At 44.2% G+C, this 24,042-nt stretch overlaps 1 protein-coding gene across 1 annotated transcript; it reads left to right on the top strand.

Annotated features, from left to right (window-relative positions):
- Nucleotides 1-6,177: 6,177 nt before the first annotated feature.
- LOC146392817 (uncharacterized) lies at nt 6,178-23,627 on the top strand. The gene is made up of 2 exons (XM_084938089.1): nt 6,178-8,691; nt 20,944-23,627. Exons 1-2 carry the CDS (start codon nt 6,379-6,381, stop codon nt 23,305-23,307), a joined length of 4,677 nt encoding a protein of 1,558 aa, XP_084794215.1. The 5' UTR covers nt 6,178-6,378; the 3' UTR covers nt 23,308-23,627.
- The last annotated feature ends 415 nt before the right edge of the window (nt 23,628-24,042 follow it).

Here is a 24,042-nt window from a genome sequence, read left to right as displayed (position 1 = left end):
CTGTATAAAGCCGTGGCAAACCCGCACGGAGGTTTCCACAACAGAGACAGTTGGCGTGGCCGAAGTGGGGAGAGCAGACGAGACCGAGGACATTATCAACAACAACAGCAGTCAGGACGAGATCGGGACGCCTGTTTTGTCTGTGGGGACTATGGACATTGGCGAGGAACCTGTCCTAACAGTGGCCGTCGTGGAGATAGACAGCAACAACGCCGGAATTACCAAAGGCTGAGCCCACGGTGGGAGCAAGCGGACTGAGAACGGAGGGAAAGGACGCCAGAGTACGCTTCAGGCTGTGGTTTGCCCACCTCATCAGAACAGGGAAGTGAAAATCACACACACATACACACACCCATTGATGTAGAAAGTGTTTTACACACAGACACACACACTTTAATACAGCACTCTTTTGAGCACGTAGAACACGTTTCTTTGTCACCAGCTGGTACATATGTACATTTAAATAGCGCGCCTTATAAATTTCTGCCCTTGTATAAAATGTTAGTTTGTAATCAGGAAGTAGAATTTCCGGGGCCACCCACTCTGTACTACGCTCAGATTCTCTCTCACCCCAGCCCGTGCTGGGTGAGAGGTTCACTCATTCTGTATCAGCATCAGGAACCATACAGAGAGAAACTTTCACCATACCCCTGTGTTGTGTAGACGGACAGGGTAGAAAATTCACACACGAGTTTCTGTGTTCAGACCTGTGCCCAGTCAATTTGCTTGCCAGAGATTTGATGTGCAAACTGAAAATAAGTTTAATCTCCTGCTATAATGGCATCACAATCACGCAATCTGACTATGATTATATGATGGTGAAATATGACCCCGTGACTCCAGCTTTCGCTTACGGGTGGAAGCTGGAGGAGGGGCCGCTTGTTACAGAATTCATACAAGCGACTCGCAGCTGCATGCCTCCAGATGTCTGTTTTATGGCTCCTGGAGAGTTGAGTTGCACGTCTCACTTTTCTCTGCATGGCCCTGATGACAGTTATGAGGAAGAATTGTACAGAACCGAGAATGATTTACTAACTGTGACATGTATGTTTTGGAGCTCCACATTTGCCGCGCTTGCGATTTCTCTCACCGATGAGCAAAGAAACATGTTTACTATGGATGCATCCGTCCCACATGTTTCCCTGGCAAAAGCTCACAGCTGCCAGTGGGAAGACATGGGAGAATTTATGCACCGGTGCTACCGCGCTTGCGATTGGGAGACTAGAGAATCCCACAGTACTGTTTTCTCGAGAAATGAAAGCCTACAAAAAGACCATGACGTATACAGTCCAGTGTGTCCGCTCAGTTGAGCTAGCGAACATAGCTGTCTCACACTGTCTGCTTCAAACGACACCTCCTCTAAACTTCTCCCACCCCCTGCTGACAGAGGTGCCTGACGGCCTGTGGGCCTCATCTAAGTATGATGTAGGCCTGATTACAGATTGTGAGCCAGTGATAATCACTCCAAAGTCCTCGTTTAGACCATGCCAAAGACAATATCCTCTGAAACAGGAAGCCATAGAGGGGATTACTCCTGTGTTTGAATCCCTGTTAAAGGCTGGAGTAATTATCCCATGCCCCACCTCTCCGGTTCGCACTCCACTATTCCCTGTGAAGAAAATCAGAGGACTAAATGAACCTGTTGAGTGGCGGTTTGTGCAGGACTTACAAGCTGTGAACAAGGCTGTAATCCCCAGAGCCCCTGTGGTTCCTAACCCCCACACCATTTTGTCCCAAATCCCATCCGACGCTATGTGGTTTACTGTTGCTGACCTGACTAATGCATTCTTCTCTGTTCCAGTTCACCCAGATAGCCAGTTCTGGTTTGCTTTTGAGTTCCAGGAAAAGGCTTACACATTCACTCGGTTGTGTCAAGGCTACTGTGAGTCCCCCACGATTTACAATGCCGCCTTAAGAGACTCTCTGTCAGACTTGATCCTCTCCGAAGGCACAGTGTTACTGCAATATGTCGATGATCTGCTACTGTGTGCACCCACACAAGAGCAGTGTCTGGCAGATTCTCTCACTTTACTGACACATTTGCATCACAAGGGCCACAAAGCTAGTAAGTCAAAACTGCAGTTTTGTAAAGAGCAAGTCACATTCTTAGGGCATGTGATTTCTTACAACTCTCACCAGATTTCCTCCAAGAGGGTGGAAGCTGTGATGACCATTCCAAAACCCCTCACCAAAAAACAGATGATGTCATTCCTAGGAACCACATCATACTGCCGCAATTTCATTCCACACTACTCCTCTGTGGAGGTTCCACTTACTGCGCTCATTCATGGTGCAAGTCTGTCAGCCAATGATCGCATTTCTTGGACACCACAGGCTGAAGCTGCCTTCACTTCCTTGAAACAGCTGCTGCAAACAGCGCCCGTTTTAGTGCTTCCAAACCCATCCAAACCATATACACAAATGGTGGATGAAAAGAATGGTTTCATGTCCTCTGTTCTTTTACATCAGCATGGTGATTCACTTCGCCCGGTGGGTTATTACTCTTCCAAGCTTGACCCAGTGGCTGCAGGACTGCCTGGATGCCTACGAGCAGTAGCTGCGTGTGAGAAGGCCGTGCTCGCCTCACGTGACATCGTAGGGTACTCTCCTCTGACAGTGCAGGTACCCCATGCAGTTTCTCTCATTTTGCTGGAGCAGAAAACTTCACACCTTTCTGCAGCTCGCTGGCTCAGGTACTCTTCCATACTGCTTGACATGCCCAACATCACAGTGAAATGAAGCACAACACTTAACCCAGCCACTCTTCTCCCCACGCGGGAGGATGGTGAACCACACAGCTGCACTGCTGTATTGGGTGAAACTTTTACACCTCGGATTGACTTGTTAGATGTTCCCATCGAGAACTCTGACATAGTGTTATATGTAGATGGCTCCTCCTCATGTGATTCACGTGGAACTAACCGGGTGGGTTTTGCTGTGCGTTCTGATCATGCCACTCTCGTTTCAGGCTCGTTGCCCAGACACTTCTCAGCACAGACTGCGGAACTTGTGGCGCTCACAGAAGCCTGTAAACTTGCGGAGAGTCAGTCGGCCACCATCTACACTGACTCTCGCTACACATTCAGTGTGGTGCATGATTTTGGCGCCTTGTGGAGGCACAGAAAGTTCCTGAAATCTGATGGGAAATCTGCTTAAACTTTGAACTCCTTGATCAATGCCTGTGGGACTACATACGGGACCGGAACAACCAGGGTCTCCCCATAAGCGAAGTCAGGCCAATTTTACATCAACTCACAAATGCCTTGTCACACCTAGGTTCTGTGGGAATAGTGCACGCTGACCTCAAACCTGGAAACATCATGGTTGTTAACCGCCATGAGTCTCCAGTCAAAGTCAGACTTATAGACTTTGGCCTCGCATGTCCTGTGTCTGCAGTGAATCCTAGTGATTGTGTGGGGACGGTTGGTTATAGTGCACCTGAGGTTATGCTTGGCCTTCCTTATAATGAAGCAGCTGACATGTGGTCTTTGGGGCTGGTAGCTGTGGAACTTGGTACAGGGCTTTTACTCTCAACAAGCAGCGGGTGTTGTAATGCAGTCAGTTCTTCTTTTACTCTTATGCTGTTTTGTGGATCACAAGGTTTAAAACTACTTATAAACACACACACACAAAGTAACTCCACCAGAGTGCCTATTTCGGGTCACTTTTGCCGGTCCGAGCCCGGGTAAAGGAGCAGGGTTGGAATTGTGACATTAAAAAAAACAATAATTGCTAAAAGAAATTTAATTTGTAGTTCTAAATAAACTCTAAATGCATTTAGGATGTTTTTTTACTCACTTTATGTCTCTTCCACGGTGTTATTTCTCTCTCCAACAACATAGGTTACAATTAGATTAGCATGACCAATTATGCAAATTAGGCGATGACGTCATTTAGCGACTTCTAGCAACTTTTAGGACAGCCAATAGCGATTTTCCTTACTGAGGAGTTGGCAACACTGACAAGGATGCCAGCTGCCATTAAACCCCGAAGAAGAAGAAGCTGTGTCCCAGAATTCATAGCGCAGCCCAGCTCAGTTTCCAACAATGGCGGCAGCTAGATAGTTTTAATATTACTCTTATTATTCTTTTTGGGTCACAAAATAAAGTTTAACATATTTTCAGGCGAGAATGTAACTGTGTAAACTTCAAATATCTGCTCAGTTTATCAAGACACCACATACTTTCAAAAGCGCTCCGACGTTTTCGGAGACGTCTGTTACCCACTACCACGATAGCTAGCTGGGGGAAAGGCTCACTAGAGCCGGTGAGAACACCGGACTCCTGGCAAATCGTTTTCAAACCCACCGCCGTCTTTCGCTACTCAGGTTAAACATGATATATAAGTCACTTAGATAACTTGTTATGTTATTGTTTGGCTTTTTTAAGTATTTTATTTGTTCCTGAGTGAATCGGTTTGGCTGAGATTAAAGTTATAGTTTTTACACAGCTGAATAAACATCAAGCAGACAACTGATCATCAGAAGTGTGAGATGCTCGAGAATTTACTCCGGTGTCCTGTTATATTTCAGATAGCAAGGAGCAGACGGCTGAGTTTATTAAACTTCACCGAAACAATCTGCAAATTTCATTAAAATTTAATAAACTATCATTTTGTCTTTTTTTTTAGTTAGCACATACCTTAAACACTTAAAGCTGTAAGCTAATGATAGTTATATGAGAGCAGATGGGTGCTGGTGCAATAAGCTGTACGTTTTACGTCCAATGGATCTGATTAGTCGACTAATCGCAAAAATAATCGGTGACTAGTCGACTATCAAAATAATCGTTTGTGGCAGCCCTAATAAATATATAGTGCTACCCTTCAGCCTCCTAGTAGACATACCTGTGTTATAAATGTGAAACTCCTCTGATTTTCAAAAAAGTTGGCCTCTGACCTTGAAGTCAAGGTCACTGAGATTTAAGCTTCACAGAGATTTTCAGCAGATGCAACCATGGTATTGATTTGAAAATTCTACACAATCACAAACTTGGGTGTCCACAGCGCCTCGCCATATACCAAAGATTAAGAGGTGTTTTTGGTTTTTTTTTAGGTTTTTTATAAAGATTACACCACACAAATAACAATTTTTAAATTGTTATTTGTGTGTGTTTTAAAAAAGAAAGAGGGAGATTGTTAACTTGTTATTTTCTGTTATATCGCGAGAGTACTGTTGCCTGCGGTGGGTTGTTCTTATTGTGGGTGAGCGGAAAAACATGACGTAAGGAATAAAGTGCTTGAAGGGAGACTACGACATTGTATATTTTGACTTTACAATATTCTTTTATTCACCATATCACTGAAATGTGGGAGAATCCACTGCAGAAAGATCAATGCTTTAAGTTTTAATGATCCAGTCAGAAAAGATGATTCTAAAAGTCATGAACTGACTCCAAAAGCCCAGATCTGAACCACCTGTCTGCTGAAAACAAATGCACCAATCAAACAGAAGTCTGAATTTCATGGGCCAATCGGAATGCTTGATCTAGTTGTCCAGGACTAACTACTGACATACTATTACTCTGTGGCAAAACCCTGTCAAATCTGCCTCGGTGCACCTGTTGAACAACTGCTTCTAAATCCAAGACCCTAACTCCCATCAAAATCATTTTCAAACGGTGATGATCCCGAGGACCTGTTCTATACAACAGTGTGTTCTTCATGTTCCTGCTGTCAAAACTTTGGCCGCAGGAGCAATTTAAAAAGTGGGGTCTTTCCTGCTGTTGAGACAAACTCCTGTCTGAAAATATAATGTATTTCTATGGGTCGGTTAGAGGATTATCCCTCCACTTGGATCCACACAGTTTAAAAAAGTTTACATCTCTGAGCTTTGAAAGACATGCTGTTGGAAAGACAACAACGATGGCTACGTGAGGGTAAAATGATGGCTGTAGAGCAAACACTGTGCACACAGCAGCAGTTGAAACACACACACACACGCTTACCAGCATTCACACTAATAAAGAATAACAGTGTTGTCATTGTTGATTTTGTGTCTTCACCCTGAGTCCATCTCCTGCCAAGCTGCACCTGTGATTCTGCGGCTGCTCACTGATGAGCTGACCGATAAGTAAATCTTATCCTGGATCTTCTCCTCTGCATCCTTACCCTATCACCTCTGCGTCCCATAGGGCGCCAGCCTGCCCTGTTGAAACACTATTTTTTTTTCAGTGTTTCAACTGAAAAAAATAGAATGCCTTTGATCCTTTGTTATGTCATAATCTTGCTGAGAGGCAAAGCCCACAAATAGGGGCTTTGCTCTGTTAAACTTTAGTGCTTAACGGACGTAGACCTGACAGCAACCAAAACCCTTTTGGAAAGTTTTGAGAGAATTTCACGTTTCTCAGCAATTCACCGATCAAGCCGACACATTCCACCATGTCAGCTAACCCATCCTTCAGCTCAGATGAGCTTGAAATAGTTAAAGGGAGCATTTTGGGAAACCACTACAAGGTAGAGGCTTTCCTTGGAGAAGGGGGCTTTGGTATTGTAGCCAAATGCCGTGATACCAAAACCAACCGAGCTGTGGCTATTAAAGTCAACAGGAACCACCCTGATACTCTGCAACAGGCAAAACTGGAAATTTTCATCCTGGAGCAGCTGAGAAGGTTGGATCCAGATGCCGCCAACATTGTTAAATGGAACGGCTTTTTCCATGACGGAGAGCGGGTCTGCTTAAACTTTGAAATCCTTGATCAATGCCTGTGGGACTACATACGGGACCGGAAAAACCAGGGTCTCCCCATAAGCGAAGTCAGGCCAATTTTACATCAACTCACAAATGCCCTGTCACACCTGGGCTCTGTGGGAATAGTGCACGCTGACCTCAAATCTAGAAACATCATGGTTGTTAACCGCCATGAGTCTCCCATCAAAGTCAAACTTATAGACTTTGGCCTCGCATGTCCTGCGTCTGCAGTAATGCCTGGTGACCGTGTGGGGACGGTTGGTTATAGTGCACCTGAGGTTATGCTTGGCCTTCCTTATAATGAAGCAGCTGACATGTGGTCTCTGGGGCTGGTAGCTGTGGAACTTGGTACAGGGGTGCCACTCTACCCTGGGAGAAATTATTATGATGTTTTGAAATTCATCATACAGACCCAGGGACAGCCACCAGATCATGTTCTGGACTCTGGCGTGTACACTGAAGACTATTTCATTGAAGACAACTACAACCAACAGCGCTGGACATTTAAGACTGACAAACAATTTCAGTGCGAGACAGGATATGAGTCCCTGGAGACTCGATACATAAAACTTACACGTCTTGATGACCTCGAACAAGTAATGGTGTTTGGACGAGGACCTGAAAATGGCCAACGTTTATTTGTCAGCTTAATTAAAGGGATGTTGGCCTTGGATGCAAACCAACGGATAACACCCTCGGAGGTTCTCCGGCATCCCTTTTTCAACCGTAAGAGTTCCCCTTGCACTAACATGAGTGTTGAAAGACCACAAAACCCTGTGGTCTTTCAGCACCCTTCAAACTTGGAAAGCAAGAGATCACAGAAAATCAACTGCAGTTTCCAAAACTCGGTTGAATTTTCTCAGCAAGTATGCGTCCACATGTCAGCCAGCTCATCCTTCAACTCAGGTGAGCTTGAAATAGTTGAAGGGAGCATTTTGGGAAACCGCTACAAGGTAGAGGCTTTCCTCGGAGAAGGGGGCTTTGGTATTGTAGCCAAATGTCGCGATACCAAAACCAACCGTGCTGTGGCTATTAAAGTCAACAGGAACCGTCCTGATATTCTGCAACAGGCAAAACTGGAAATTTTCATCCTGGAGCAGCTGAGAAGGTTGGATCCAGATGCCGCCAACATAGTTAAATGGAACGGCTTTTTCCACGACGGAGAGCGGGTCTGCTTAAACTTTGAAATCCTTGATCAATGCCTGTGGGACTACATACGGGACCGGAAAAACCAGGGTCTCCCCATAAGCGAAGTCAGGCCAATTTTACATCAACTCACAAATGCCCTGTCACACCTAGGTTCTGTGGGAATAGTGCACGCTGACCTCAAACCTGGAAACATCATGGTTGTTAACCGCCATGAGTCTCCAGTCAAAGTCAGACTTATAGACTTTGGCCTCGCATGTCCTGTGTCTGCAGTGAATCCTAGTGATTGTGTGGGGACGGTTGGTTATAGTGCACCTGAGGTTATGCTTGGCCTTCCTTATAATGAAGCAGCTGACATGTGGTCTTTGGGGCTGGTAGCTGTGGAACTTGGTACAGGGGTGCCACTCTACCCTGGAAATGGAGAATATGATGTTTTGAAATTCATCATAGAGACTCAAGGACAGCCACCGGATCATGTTCTGGACTCTGGCATCTACACTGAAGACTATTTCATTGAAGACAACTACAACCAACAGCGCTGGACATTTAAGACTGACCAACAATTTCAGTGCGAGACAGGATATGAGTCCCTGGAGACTCGATACATAAAACTTACGCGTCTTGATGACCTGGAACAAGTAATGGTGTTTAGACGAGGACCTGAAAATGGCCAACGTTTATTTGTCAGCTTAATTAAAGGGATGTTGGCCTTGGATGCACACCAGCGGATAACACCCTCGGAGGTTCTCCGGCATCCCTTTTTCAACCCTGGCCTCTCTAAGAGGTTCCCTTGTATTGACATTGAAAGACCATACAGAATCAATCTACAGCATGGCTTCCTCCACCTTGGACAAAAGTGACAAAAACACAAACTGGGTTTGGAAAAGGACATTAACAGGACTGGAAAAATTCATTAAGCTGCTCCAATAATGATCACTTTGGCTTTTTTTTTTTTAATTTTCACTCCCCCCACCCCAACCAGTCGCGGCAGATGGCTGTCCCTTCCTGAGCCTGGTTCTGTCGAAGGTTTCTTCCTTTTAGAGGGGAGTTTTTCCTTCCCACTGTTGCTAAATGCTTGCTCATAGGGAATCGTCTGATTGTTGGGGTGGCCAAAACTCTAGGGGAACTAGCAATTCTTGTGAAAATTAAAAAAAAAAAAAAAGAAAAAAAAAAAGAAAAGCCTACCAATATTCAAAGCGGAGCAGCGGACACCTTACCATCACATCAGTCCTTCAATCAGACCAAAAACACCATGTTAACGGAAATAAATAAATTGCCTAATAATTGTTGTTTTTATTGTTTATAAATATATAGTGCTACCCTTCAGCCTCCTAGTAGACATACCTGTGTTATAAATGTGAAACTCCTCTGATTTTCAAAAAAGTTGGCCTCTGACCTTGAAGTCAAGGTCACTGAGATTTAAGCTTCACAGAGATTTTCAGCAGATGCAACCATGGTATTGATTTGAAAATTCTACACAATCACAAACTTGGGTGTCCACAGCGCCTCGCCATATACCAAAGATTAAGAGGTGGTGACGGAAGTGACGGGGAAAGGTAAGCGACCCATGTTGTAGGTGACGTCAGATGCCGGAGATTTGGCGGGAAAAAAAAAAAGCGAATGGTAGCATAGAATTTAACAAAGTTTCTTTAAACTTCAGTATTGCCAAATAATCTAACCAACTGTCATATAACTAACAACATCTGTCCTATCATCTCTAACACCCTGGAGGACAACGAGGAGAGTTTAGACGCTCTCCAAGAATACATCGACCGGTGCTTCGAAGATTTAGTAATGAAGAAGGCCCAGAGCGCGTCTTCTCCGGCCAAAGCTGAGACGCCGTCATCTAAAAGATATCGCCTGGCAGACTCCCCCGGCACAACATCGCCTGCCGGCAAAGATATCGTCGACATCCTGGAGTCAATCGATAAGCGATTGTCCAGTTTTGATGCAAGGCTGTCCCTGGTGGAGATCTTACACCGGGAATTTAAATCTCTAAAAGAATCCCTGGAGTTCAGCCAGCGGCAGGTGGAAACACTTGCTGCTGAAAACGCCACACTACGGGACTCAGTCTAATCTCTAACCGAAAATGTGACCCAATTAAACATAGAAAATAACAAAATAAAAGAGACCGTTATAGATTTACAAGCCCGTAGCATGAGAGATAATCTGGTGTTTTCTGGTATTCCAGAGTCTGCCGGAGAGGACCCGGAAACGACCGTGAGAAGCTTCATTAAAATCCACCTGAAGCTGCCGGAGGACACGGTGAAAAACATAGGGTTCGAAAGAGTGCATCGCATCGGGGCTCCGAAGACAGGAAGCGGGAGACCACGTCCTATTGTAGCCAAATTCGGCCACTTCAAGCAGAAGGAGCAGGTGAAGAGTCGCGGCAGAGAGCTGAAAGGAACGGATTTCAGCGTGAACGATCAGTTCCCCAGAGAGATCCTGGAACGACGCAGGGTCCTCTTCCCAGTCCGACGTAGTTTTATCCAGAAAGGCTCCCGGGCTGTGATCGCCGTGGACCGGCTCTACGTGGACGGACAGCTCTACCGCGACCCTGGCACCACTCCATGGCTGTATTGACCGCACACCAGATAAGAATCCGCTACACTATTCTCTTCACTCACACTCTCTTGTATTAACTTTTGCTTAACTATGTAATTTCAGTTTGCTAATTTAGTATAACGTCACCGTCACTCTCCGCCAATGCTTTAATTGGAATGTTTCCGTTTTTATTTCTTTTTTCCTCTCTCTCTCTTGTCGCTCACCTTGCTCTTTGGTTTATTTGCTTCTCTTTTCTATCACTATGTCGATCACCTGTTTCCCTATCCATCCACAAACGACACTGTCTATTTCTACATGCTTACTCTGCACGATCACGCACACACGTGTTTAAAGGCAACACATTTACAACAGCCACACAGCGCACACAGATATAGGACACACGCACACATTTGCTCATATTAGTTATTATGCACACACATAGTCAGACCTATGGAGCTTCTCGCCGTGCATTTTCTTCTCTTTACTTACAAAAAAAAAAAAAAGAAAAAAGGATGTGTTTCCATTTTCCTCACCCGTCTAAGCGAGACACACAGCGTACATCATTAGCCACAAACACACAACTATGGGCATGCTAAGATTTGTCACATGGAATGTGCATGGAGCTGGCTCTAGGGAAAAAAGGTTAAAAATACTTAACCAACTTAAAAAATTACAGGCAGACGTTGTTTTATTACAAGAAACCCACATGCCTGTCACAGGTTTGAATAAACTTAAAACACCTGAGTTTCCTAATATGTTCTCAGCCTGTTATAATTCTAGACAAAGAGGAGTAGCAATTCTAATACATAAAAATATTAATTTTACAGTACTCGATACAGTTATAGATCCAGAGGGCAGATTTCTAATTGTCAAACTATCTATACTTAACCAAAAGCTAGGTATTGTAAGTCTATATGGTCCAAATGTTGATGACCCCTCATTCTTCCACGGTTTTTTTAGTACACTCTCCGAACACCTAGATTGCACAATTGTTCTTGGGGGAGACCTCAACCTGGGACTAAATGAAGAAATGGATAGGCTCAATACAGCAGGAACTCAGCGTAACTGGCAGTCCACAAATATAATCAAACAGTATATGAGCGACTTTGGTCTTTGCGATGCATGGCGCTCCCTTCACCCCAACAGTAAGGAATATTCTTTCTTCTCACATGTCCATCACTCCTACTCTCGTCTGGATTATTTTCTGGTCAGCAGCTCACTGCTGAGTGACATTTCAGACACTGAGATTCATCCTATAGCTGTCAGCGATCATGCTCCTGTATCTTTAACACTAATACAGATGAATAATACTACACCAAGAAAAAACTGGAGATTTAATACATCACTGCTCAAAGACGAAGAGTTTATCAAATACTTTAAAAAAGAATGGACTCTATATTTAGGCTTTAATGACATTCCTGGAACATCAGCATCTGTCCTCTGGGAAGCAGGGAAAGCCGTCATGAGAGGTAAAATAATCTCTTTCTCATCACATAAGAAGAAAGAAGAAAACAAAAAAATTCAGGAACTAGAGAAAAACATCAAATCCTTAGAAAAAGCCTATGTGTCACACCAAGATCAAGAAATATTAAACAAAATACGCAAGACAAAACTAGAATTAAATGAAATTATTAATAAAAAGACTAAATTCTTAGTACAAAGACTTCGCCTGCAAAATTATGAACACGGTAACAAATCCGGATAATTTCTTGCTAACCAGTTAAAAATCAATAAAGAAAAAACAACTATATGTGCTGTTAAAGATTTATCTGGGAATACAATATATGATCCTAAAAAAATAAACAAAATTTTTAGGGATTTCTATGAAACTTTATATACACCACAAATAAACCCATCTAAAAACGAAATTGATCAATTTCTCGACAACATAACTCTTCCAAAATTATTAGACACCCAAGCAATGGCACTGGATTTGCCACTGACGCCAGGTGAACTCCAGGAAGCTCTGATAAGCATGCCCAATAATAAGGCTCCAGGTCCAGACGGTTTTCCAACAGATTTTTACAAAGAATTCTGGACAATTCTGGCACCAGTTTTTCACAGGATGTTGCAGGAAATCAAAGAAAATGGTAGACTACCACCAAATATGAACTCTGCAAATATCAGTCTCTTACAAAAACCAGGCAAAGACCCTGTATTTCCTTCAAGCTATCGTCCAATATCCCTTATTAATGTAGACCTTAAAATAATCTGCAAAGCTCTCTCAAAGAGATTAGAGAAAATAACCCCCCTTTTAATTCATCCTGACCAAACTGGTTTTATAAAAGGTAGGCACTCATCAACAAATACACGTAGATTACTTAATTTAATAGACTACTCATGCAGTAAAAACATTGAAACCATAATATTTTCTTTAGATGCAGAAAAAGCATTTGACAGAGTTAACTGGAAATTTCTATTTGCAACTTTACACAAATTTGGTTTTGGACCCTCTTTCATAAACTGGTTAAAAATATTATATAACTCCCCAACAGCTTGTGTCAGAACAAATGACCAAACATCCTCCAGCTTCTCTCTTCTGAGGGGCACCAGACAGGGATGCCCACTCTCCCCTTCACTGTTTGCAATTTTTATTGAGCCACTAGCAGCAGTAATTAGACAGGCTACAACAATTAAGGGCATAAAATGTAAGAATATAGAACATAAAATCAGCCTTTATGCAGATGATGTGTTACTTTTTCTCCAAAACTCACAAACCAATATCTCTGGGGTGATTGAATTGATAAATTCTTTCTCAAGTGTCTCAGATTATTCAATTAACTGGTCAAAATCAACAGTTCTTCCGATTAATTGCTCCTTCCATAATTCTTCTCCTTCCCCACTGCAATGTGGAAATGTAAAATATTTAGGTATTAATTTCTCTCCTAAACTTTCAGAATTAACTAAATTAAACCACATCCCACTTTTAAAGACAGCAGAAGGCGACCTGGCTAGATGGAAATCTTTACCCATATCACTCATGGGAAGGGTCGCCGCTATAAAAATGATGGTCTTGCCAAAAATAAACTATTTATTTTCAATGATCCCAAATAAGCCATCACAAGATTGGTTCAGATCTCTAGACTCGTATATTTCTATTTTTCCTTTGGAAAGATAAATCCCCACGTATCAGCTTAAAAACACTACAAAGGACCAAGGATAAAGGAGGATTAGATCTGCCTAACTTTAATCACTATTTTTTAGCCAACAGGCTTCAGTTCATCTCTAGATGGTTTAAACACACCCTCTTAGATGAACCTTGGATAGATGTAGAACAGGCACTATGTAATAACCTAGAAATTTCAGACCTACCATTTATCAGCTCAAACATCAAACGACATGAATGCTTTAAAAGCATCAATATTAGCTCTTCTCTGACAGCATGGTGGGAGTTTCTAAAAATGACAGTCTTCATTAATCCCATGCAAACGTACACCTATCTGGAACAATCCGGACATATTACAAAGCAATAATATGATAAACTTTCCAGATTGGAGTTGCAAAGGAATTAAATACTTGGAACATATATTGGAAGGAACAGACTTTATTTCGTTTGACAGACTAGTTACACAATATGGGATCAACAAGAAACGATTTTTGGAACATCAACAAATTAAATCCATAGTAAAAAAAGAAATTTAATCCCAGTGAAGCTGAATTACAAACACCACCAAGTGTGGTACAATTTTTTAGTCTAAAACCCCCCAAATTATTGTCTACAACATACAGAACACTTTCTAAAATAGATGAATCAATATCCCTTCCTATTGCAAAATGGGAAGCAGATTTATCAATCAACTTAGACCCAAACCTTTGGTCTCAGATATGCTTAAAAACCTTTCAATGGATCAGAAATCCCAGTTTGCAATTAATACAATACAAAATATTACACAGAGTGCACTATACTGGTCATAGGATGTTCAAGATGGGCTATACACCTTCCAACAACTGCTCACACTGCACAGCAAATACACCAGACAATTACTTCCACGCTCTTTGGTTCTGTCCACCAGTTCAGAAATTTTGGCGTGAGATATGTGAAGACTTATCAAAGTGTCTGAAATGTAACATTCCAGCCTCCCCTTTAGTATGCTTGCTGGGCAACTTGGATGAGGTCACTGCAGAAATAAACAAAGCCCACGTTGTTTTTACGGCCCTATGCATTGCCAAGAAAATGGTCCTCATTAACTGGAAAAATAAAAATAATCTTAATTCTAACCAATAGGGCTGCCACGATTAGTCGACTAGTCACGATTACGTCGACTATCAAAATCGTCGACGACTGATTTAATAGTCGACGCGTCGTTTGAAGCTTTGTAAGATCACAAAAGACGCAGGAATAAGTAGTAGGATTTAAGAGTGTAATAACGGACTGAAACAGAAGATGGCAGCACTGCATGTACAAGGATGCCAGCTGCCGTTAAACCCCGAAGAAGAAGAAGTAGCTCTGTCCCAGAATTCATAGCGCAGCCCAGCTCAGTTTCCAACAATGGCGGCAGGTAGTTGGTTTTTGATATTACTCTTATTATTCTTTCTGGGTCACAAAATAAACGTTTAACATATTTTCAGGCGAGAATGTAGCTGTGTAAACCTCAAATATCTGCTCAGTTTATCAAGACACCACATATTTTCAAAAGCGCTCCGACGTTTTCGGAGACGTCTGTTACCTACTAGCTCGATAGCTAGCCGGGGGCAAGGCTCACTAGAGCCGTGAGAACACCGGACTCCCGGCAAATCGTTTTCAAACCCACCGCTGTCTTTCGCTACTCAGGTTAAATATACATAAGTCACTTAGATAACTTTAAAATGTTATTGTTTGGCTTTTTGTAGTATTTTATTTGTTCCTGAGTAAATCGGTTTGGCTGAGATTAAAGTTACAGTTTTTACACAGCTGAATAAACTTCAAGCAGACAGCTGATCATCAGAAATGTGAGATGCTGGAGAATTTACTCCGGTGTCCTGTTATATTTTAGACAGCAAGGAGTTTATTAAACTTCACTGAAACAATCTGCAAATTTCATTAAAATTTAATAAACTATCATCTTGTCTTTATTTTTAGTTAGCACATACCTTAAACACTTAAAGCTGTAAGCTAATGATAGTTATTTAAGAGCAGATGCTGCTGGTGCAATAAGCTGTACGTCCAATGGATGATGATCTGATTAGTCGACTAATCGCAAAAATAATCGGTGACTAGTCGACTATCAAAATAATCGTTTGTGGCAGCCCTACTAACCAATATAAAAACCATCTAATAGATCACATTAGTCTTGATACAACCTCTGCCATCACATTTGATCAATCCCTTTGGGCTCCTTTGATCGGCTTCATCACCTAGTGGGGGTGGGGGGTCATGGTTTGGTCCTGCCTTCGCTATTGTGGTTGATATGGGGGTAGGGACAGCCTTAGGGCGTCTGGGGAGTCCCTAGGGACGTTTCCCTAGAGGGCCTAACCTGGGGGATGTGGCCATGACCTGGTTAGGAGCTCTGGGGGCTCTTAGATGGTGTTTTCCTTGTGGCTGCGTACAGCGTAGATGGGGGAGGGTCTGTGCTGGCGGACGTTGGTTACTGGCCTGGTAGCCTGGCTGCCCCTGGGAGGGTCCGGGACGGGCGTGGAGGCTTGGGGGTCTGGGGGTGCTCCGCCCCCCGGTCTGGGGTGCTGGCCGGGCCTTGGGGGCTTGGGTCCTGGCTGTTGTGTCGCCAGAGCAGTGGGCGGTTGGGTGCAGGGGGGCTCAGCCCCAGTGCAGGGGACCTCTGGTGCATCGGCCCAACTAGGGGGCTCTCTAACTGGTGGGGAGGTTGTTATATCTTTGCAGGTGGTCTCCTCACTACAGGAGCTCACTCTGCAGGTGGGGGGGGAGAGATATAGGAGAGGTGGAGAATGAACTCAACCTGGGTGTCTATTGTCTTGTGTAGTTTGGGAGATGATTGGATGATGGGGTGGGTGCAGTTTTCTCTGGGGTGGAGTCGGGTGGGCTGCCCCGGACTCTGTGGGGCTGGGCGGTGCTGCTGCTGCGGGCCCCGGTCCGGATGGGCCTGGGCCCCCTTGCCCTGGTGGGTTCCAGAGTGTGGGGGTGCCTACTGGGGTCAGCGGGGGAGCTGGCCCCAGGGAGGGGCCGCTTGCCCCTCCCTTTCTTCCCTCCCCATCCTCAGCTGCCTCCCTATTCCCGCTCTACCACACCCACCCACACACGCAGGGCTTGGGGTGTAGGTATGTCACCAGGGTGCAGGGGAGGCACTCCCCCTCTGTCCCCTTCTGGCCGCCTGTGCCTCAATTTTATTCTGCAACCTAGACATCCACATTACTCACACTCTCACATAACACATACATATAGGGCCTTGGGGGTGGGCACGTTTTACAGCATCCAGAGGATGGTCAGTGTACTCGAACCCACCTCTGGCGCTGGTGCCCTACCCTCAATTTTAAATGCATTTAGACACTAAGGGTTTTCGGGAGGAGCCGTGCTGCTCTCTGAGAGGAAGCAAGTACCATGCTCTCCTGAGTTTTAAATGCACTTTAGAACAGCACACATCAACACTACATATGAGCGGGCGTAGGGAGGTTTGAGGTCTTCACTCACCCCGGTTCTGTTAGCCGTCAGGGCTGGGGGGCTGGGAGGAGGTGCTGGCCGTCAGACTGGGGTCTGGGATGCGGGGCCTCCCTGCTACTGCAGATAAGGAGGTGGTCCGCTTGCCTCCGCCCCAGAGAGAAGGCTACATCTCCTGGGTCTAGGTGCGGCTTGCCCCTCTGAGGGCGGGGGTACCTGGACCTGGGATATAGAGTATGTTTGGGGAGTGCGACTGTCTGTGCAGTGTCTATTTGTGTCTGTCTACACGTTGGGTGAGTGCCGAGTATTTGGTTGTGCATATGGGGTGGGAATGCACGTTTGTGTCCGCGTGTGCCTGTTTGTCTGTGTCTATATGTCAGGTTGGGTCTTAGACTCAGCCTCTCTGGGTACATCTCAGGCCCTCTAAAGTACGGAGGCCTATCTCCCCTCACCACACTCCCTGCCGGTGGCTGATGCCCTCAGACGTTGGTGTGTTGGTGGTCCTTGTTGTCTGGGGCTGGGCGCTCATGTATGTACCGGCTCACTCCTGGTGGCCGATTGGCGGGGCCGGGCGCCTGTGGCCCGGCTGGGCTCCTTCCGGGGGGTGGGATGCCCTCAGGCCTCTGGGCCTGAAGCTCGGTCCTCTCTGGCACAGCTGGCTGCCGGCAGAGCCCGCGGGCACGCCACTGCAACCCCCTCTGGCCTCTGCTCCGTAGCTGCTGGGTGACCTCTCGTTTGGGGCTCTATTCAGCTCTTCCCAGGAGGGTGGCACGGTCCCCCCCCCCTTTGGTGGTCCTCCTCAGGTCCTTGTACTCTGGGGCCTCTGGATATCTGGGGCCTGGATCTCCTCCATACCTGCTTCAAGCCCTATGGCTCCCCACACTCCCTAGCAGATCGTTACATGGAGAAACCTTTGGAATACAAGCATGCTGATCCACACAGGTATGCACACAGGTGTACTGTAGACGCGGACTACACCTTTCTTTGCTGCTGCCTCAAAGCACATTGTGCGCTGTCTATCTTGCGTGCTGCACAATATCGTTTAATATTTAGTATCTACTGTTATCTACTGCTAGCTAGTTTATTGTGATGGTGTTGTTTTTTTATTATGTTGCTCTTTGTTGTTTGCTTTCTCTTCTGTTTTTTTTTCTCCATACAGGTGATCCAGGTGTTTTGTTTTGTTTTTTTCTTTCTTCCCCCCTTTCTCACCGTCTCTTCTCTCCCTCTCTTTCTTTCATTCTTTCTTCCTGTCCTATCCCCCAGTCATGTCTGTCCCGTTTGTAGCAACCGAAAATAAAATAAATTCATAATTATAATAAAGGTCAATCAAATGGACCAATATGGCAAGGCCATGATGATCCACTTGGTAAAATAAATCCGCTTGGCATCTTTCTTGGCCTTAAGACAACAATTCTGATGGCTAAAGATCCAAACGGGACACAAAAAAAAAAAACAAAAAACATTTTTTGTGTGTTTGTGTGTGTTTTAAAAAAGAAAGAGGGAGATTGTTAACTTGTTATATCGCGAGAGTACTGTTGCCTGCGGTTGGTTGTTCTTATTGTGGGTGAGCGGAAAAACATGACGTAAGGAATAAAGTGCTTGAAGGGAGACTACGACATTGTGTATTTTGACTTTACAATATTCTTTTATTCACCATATCACTGAAATGTGGGAGAATCCACTGCAGAAAGATCAATGCTTTAAGTTTTAATGATCCAGTCAGAAAAGATGATTCTAAAAGTCATGAACTGACTCCAAAAGCCCAGATCTGAACCACCTGTCTGCTGAAAACAAATGCACCAATCAAACAGAAGCTTGAATTTCATGGGCCAATCGGAATGCTTGATCTAGTTGTCCAGGACTAACTACTGACATACTATTACTCTGTGGCAAAACCCTGTCAAATCTGCCTCGGTGCACCTGTTGAACAACTGCTTCTAAATCCAAGACCCTAACTCCCATCAAAATCATTTTCAAACGGTGACGATCCCGAGGACCTGTTCTATACAACAGTGTGTTCTTCATGTTCCTGCTGTCAAAACTTTGGCCGCAGGAGCAATTTAAAAAGTGGGGTCTTTCCTGCTGTTGAGACAAACTCCTGTCTGAAAATATAATGTATTTCTATGGGTCGGTTAGAGGATTATCCCTCCACTTGGATCCACACAGTTTAAAAACGTTTACAGCTCTGAGCTTTGAAAGACATGCTGTTGGAAAGACAACAACGATGGCTACGTGAGGGTAAAATGATGGCTGTAGAGCAAACACTGTGCACACAGCAGCAGTTGAAACACACACACACGCTTACCAGCATTCACACTAATAAAGAATAACAGTGTTGTCATTGTTGATTTTGTGTCTTCACCCTGAGTCCATCTCCTGCCAAGCTGCACCTGTGATTCTGCGGCTGCTCACTGATGAGCTGACCGATAAGTAAATCTTATCCTGGATCTTATCCTCTGCATCCTTACCCTATCACCTCTGCGTCCCATAGGGCGCCAGTGTAACCAGTATGTAACAAAATATATAAACAATGGGCAAATCAGAAGACTTCAGGAACGACAGGAGCCCAGAGGATGGGTAACCACAATGAAAACACAACTGCAAATGATGAAGCAATGGTTCAACTGTATTTGAAATTTGTGCACTGTATTGCATTTACAATAATAACCAAAATTGTGTGTGCGCGCACAGATACCCAAAATAAAAAAAGAAAAGAATGTTAGACCCGGGTCTTTTAAAGTGTCAATAGGATCCAGATCAGGCCTGTTTGGTGATCTGGTGAGTTATTGGTGTGAGTTCAGTCCACGATCGATGTATGGTTTGCACTGTTTTGTCCTACCACAGTTCAGGCAACCAGACTTCAAGATTCAATTCCAAATGGGCTGTGGCTCGCCATCCATTGCAATGGAAAATTATTCCTCTTCTGCGGATTTCTACAAAGTCTGTAATCCAAAGTTCTCCGGGGAGTCTCGGCTCCTTTCTCCAACTCAAAAAACCTGACCTAAGAGTGAGGTCAGAATTACTTCAAATGAACATTGTTCACACTTAACTAACAACACTTCTGTTTAAGGTATAAAGCATGAACGAAATGTGTTTCAATTTCTAATGTTGTACAACTAATCAAATTCTAAACGTTTTCATTACATGGCAATGTAGCTATCGCCAATCATTAAAGCAATTCACACTGCTCATTAGAAGCAGCAAACTTGATATACTCTGCTCACTGTCATGTATCAACAGTGATGAATAAAAGTAACACAATAAAGCATTTCAATACAACAGATAGACATACTGTTTTTTCCTTAACCTAACAACAGTTAATAAGTTCTCAACACTTAACGGGAGTGTGCGTTTAGCTAATACTCGCCAGCTACTTGCATAGTACCGTCACCATTAGCGTTTGTTTTTTGAAGCGAACAACGTTAACATTTCAGGATGCCGATCAGTGGCTATAACAGTTTGGTTACTCACCAGTGCAAAGCACTTCGTAGTCATAAAACTAGCTTCGGCTATCCAAATCTGGCGGCTAATCAAGCAGACACCAACAGCTTTGCTGTTTCAACAGCTACCACGTTTTCCCCACAGGTACAGCTATGGCGCGTGTGGTCTAAGCAGCCTTAGCAGCGCAACCAAACTTGAAAACACAAGGCGGGACAAACAATCCCATTGGTTGGACTGCATTTGTATCCAGGTCAAAAAATAACCTTTGAGAAACTAGAGTCTCTCTCCAATCATGAGTGTTTTTAACTGAACAGAATAAAACACCTTTAATAATAATTACAATAAACAGTCTCTAATTGCATCTGTTTGCCACTGGGCTACACCAGCCTGCCCTGTTGAAACATTATTTTTTTTTCAGTGTTTCAACTGAAAAAAATAGAATGCCTTTGATCCTTTGTTATGTCATAATCTTGCTGAGAGGCAAAGCCCACAAATAGGGGCTTTGCTCTGTTAAACTTTAGTGCTTAACGGACGTAGACCTGACAGCAACCAAAACCCTTTTGGAAAGTTTTGAGAGAATTTCACGTTTCTCAGCAATTCACCGATCAAGCCGACACATTCCACCATGTCAGCTAACCCATCCTTCAGCTCAGATGAGCTTGAAATAGTTAAAGGGAGCATTTTGGGAAACCACTACAAGGTAGAGGCTTTCCTTGGAGAAGGGGGCTTTGGTATTGTAGCCAAATGCCGTGATACCAAAACCAACCGAGCTGTGGCTATTAAAGTCAACAGGAACCACCCTGATACTCTGCAACAGGCAAAACTGGAAATTTTCATCCTGGAGCAGCTGAGAAGGTTGGATCCAGATGCCGCCAACATTGTTAAATGGAACGGCTTTTTCCATGACGGAGAGCGGGTCTGCTTAAACTTTGAAATCCTTGATCAATGCCTGTGGGACTACATACGGGACCGGAAAAACCAGGGTCTCCCCATAAGCGAAGTCAGGCCAATTTTACATCAACTCACAAATGCCCTGTCACACCTGGGCTCTGTGGGAATAGTGCACGCTGACCTCAAATCTAGAAACATCATGGTTGTTAACCGCCATGAGTCTCCCATCAAAGTCAAACTTATAGACTTTGGCCTCGCATGTCCTGCGTCTGCAGTAATGCCTGGTGACCGTGTGGGGACGGTTGGTTATAGTGCACCTGAGGTTATGCTTGGCCTTCCTTATAATGAAGCAGCTGACATGTGGTCTCTGGGGCTGGTAGCTGTGGAACTTGGTACAGGGGTGCCACTCTACCCTGGGAGAAATTATTATGATGTTTTGAAATTCATCATACAGACCCAGGGACAGCCACCAGATCATGTTCTGGACTCTGGCGTGTACACTGAAGACTATTTCATTGAAGACAACTACAACCAACAGCGCTGGACATTTAAGACTGACAAACAATTTCAGTGCGAGACAGGATATGAGTCCCTGGAGACTCGATACATAAAACTTACACGTCTTGATGACCTCGAACAAGTAATGGTGTTTGGACGAGGACCTGAAAATGGCCAACGTTTATTTGTCAGCTTAATTAAAGGGATGTTGGCCTTGGATGCAAACCAACGGATAACACCCTCGGAGGTTCTCCGGCATCCCTTTTTCAACCGTAAGAGTTCCCCTTGCACTAACATGAGTGTTGAAAGACCACAAAACCCTGTGGTCTTTCAGCACCCTTCAAACTTGGAAAGCAAGAGATCACAGAAAATCAACTGCAGTTTCCAAAACTCGGTTGAATTTTCTCAGCAAGTATGCGTCCACATGTCAGCCAGCTCATCCTTCAACTCAGGTGAGCTTGAAATAGTTGAAGGGAGCATTTTGGGAAACCGCTACAAGGTAGAGGCTTTCCTCGGAGAAGGGGGCTTTGGTATTGTAGCCAAATGTCGCGATACCAAAACCAACCGTGCTGTGGCTATTAAAGTCAACAGGAACCGTCCTGATATTCTGCAACAGGCAAAACTGGAAATTTGCATCCTGGAGCAGCTGAGAAGGTTGGATCCAGATGCCGCCAACATAGTTAAATGGAACGGCTTTTTCCACGACGGAGAGCGGGTCTGCTTAAACTTTGAACTCCTTGATCAATGCCTGTGGGACTACATACGGGACCGGAAAAACCAGGGTCTCCCCATAAGCGAAGTCAGGCCAATTTTACATCAACTCACAAATGCCCTGTCACACCTAGGTTCTGTGGGAATAGTGCACGCTGACCTCAAACCTGGAAACATCATGGTTGTTAACCGCCATGAGTCTCCAGTCAAAGTCAGACTTATAGACTTTGGCCTCGCATGTCCTGTGTCTGCAGTGAATCCTAGTGATTGTGTGGGGACGGTTGGTTATAGTGCACCTGAGGTTATGCTTGGCCTTCCTTATAATGAAGCAGCTGACATGTGGTCTTTGGGGCTGGTAGCTGTGGAACTTGGTACAGGGGTGCCACTCTACCCTGGAAATGGAGAATATGATGTTTTGAAATTCATCATAGAGACTCAAGGACAGCCACCGGATCATGTTCTGGACTCTGGCATCTACACTGAAGACTATTTCATTGAAGACAACTACAACCAACAGCGCTGGACATTTAAGACTGACCAACAATTTCAGTGCGAGACAGGATATGAGTCCCTGGAGACTCGATACATAAAACTTACGCATCTTGATGACCTGGAACAAGTAATGGTGTTTAGACGAGGACCTGAAAATGGCCAACGTTTATTTGTCAGCTTAATTAAAGGGATGTTGGCCTTGGATGCACACCAGCGGATAACACCCTCGGAGGTTCTCCGGCATCCCTTTTTCAACCCTGGCCTCTCTAAGAGGTTCCCTTGTATTGACATTGAAAGACCATACAGAATCAATCTACAGCATGGCTTCCTCCACCTTGGACAAAAGTGACAAAAACACAAACTGGGTTTGGAAAAGGACATTAACAGGACTGGAAAAATTCATTAAGCTGCTCCAATAATGATCACTTTGGCTTTTTTTTTTTTTAATTTTCACTCCCCCCACCCCAACCAGTCGCGGCAGATGGCTGTCCCTTCCTGAGCCTGGTTCTGTCGAAGGTTTCTTCCTTTTAGAGGGGAGTTTTTCCTTCCCACTGTTGCTAAATGCTTGCTCATAGGGAATCGTCTGATTGTTGGGGTGGCCAAAACTCTAGGGGAACTAGCAATTCTTGTGAAAATTAAAAAAAAAAAAAAAAAAAAAAAAAAAGAAAAGCCTACCAATATTCAAAGCGGAGCAGCGGACACCTTACCATCACATCAGTCCTTCAATCAGACCAAAAACACCATGTTAACGGAAATAAATAAATTGCCTAATAATTGTTGTTTTTATTGTTTATAAATATATAGTGCTACCCTTCAGCCTCCTAGTAGACATACCTGTGTTATAAATGTGAAACTCCTCTGATTTTCAAAAAAGTTGGCCTCTGACCTTGAAGTCAAGGTCACTGAGATTTAAGCTTCACAGAGATTTTCAGCAGATGCAACCATGGTATTGATTTGAAAATTCTACACAATCACAAACTTGGGTGTCCACAGCGCCTCGCCATATACCAAAGATTAAGAGGTGGGGTTTTTTTTTTAGGTTTTTTATAAAGATTACAACACACAAATAACAATTTAAAAATTG

The sequence above is a fragment of the Perissodus microlepis genome, chromosome 2 (assembly GCF_051167445.1).
Source record: "Perissodus microlepis isolate ML-2025 ecotype Zambia chromosome 2, ASM5116744v1, whole genome shotgun sequence".
Taxonomy (NCBI): domain Eukaryota; kingdom Metazoa; phylum Chordata; class Actinopteri; order Cichliformes; family Cichlidae; genus Perissodus; species Perissodus microlepis.
This window is presented reverse-complemented; position numbering and strand designations above follow the sequence as displayed.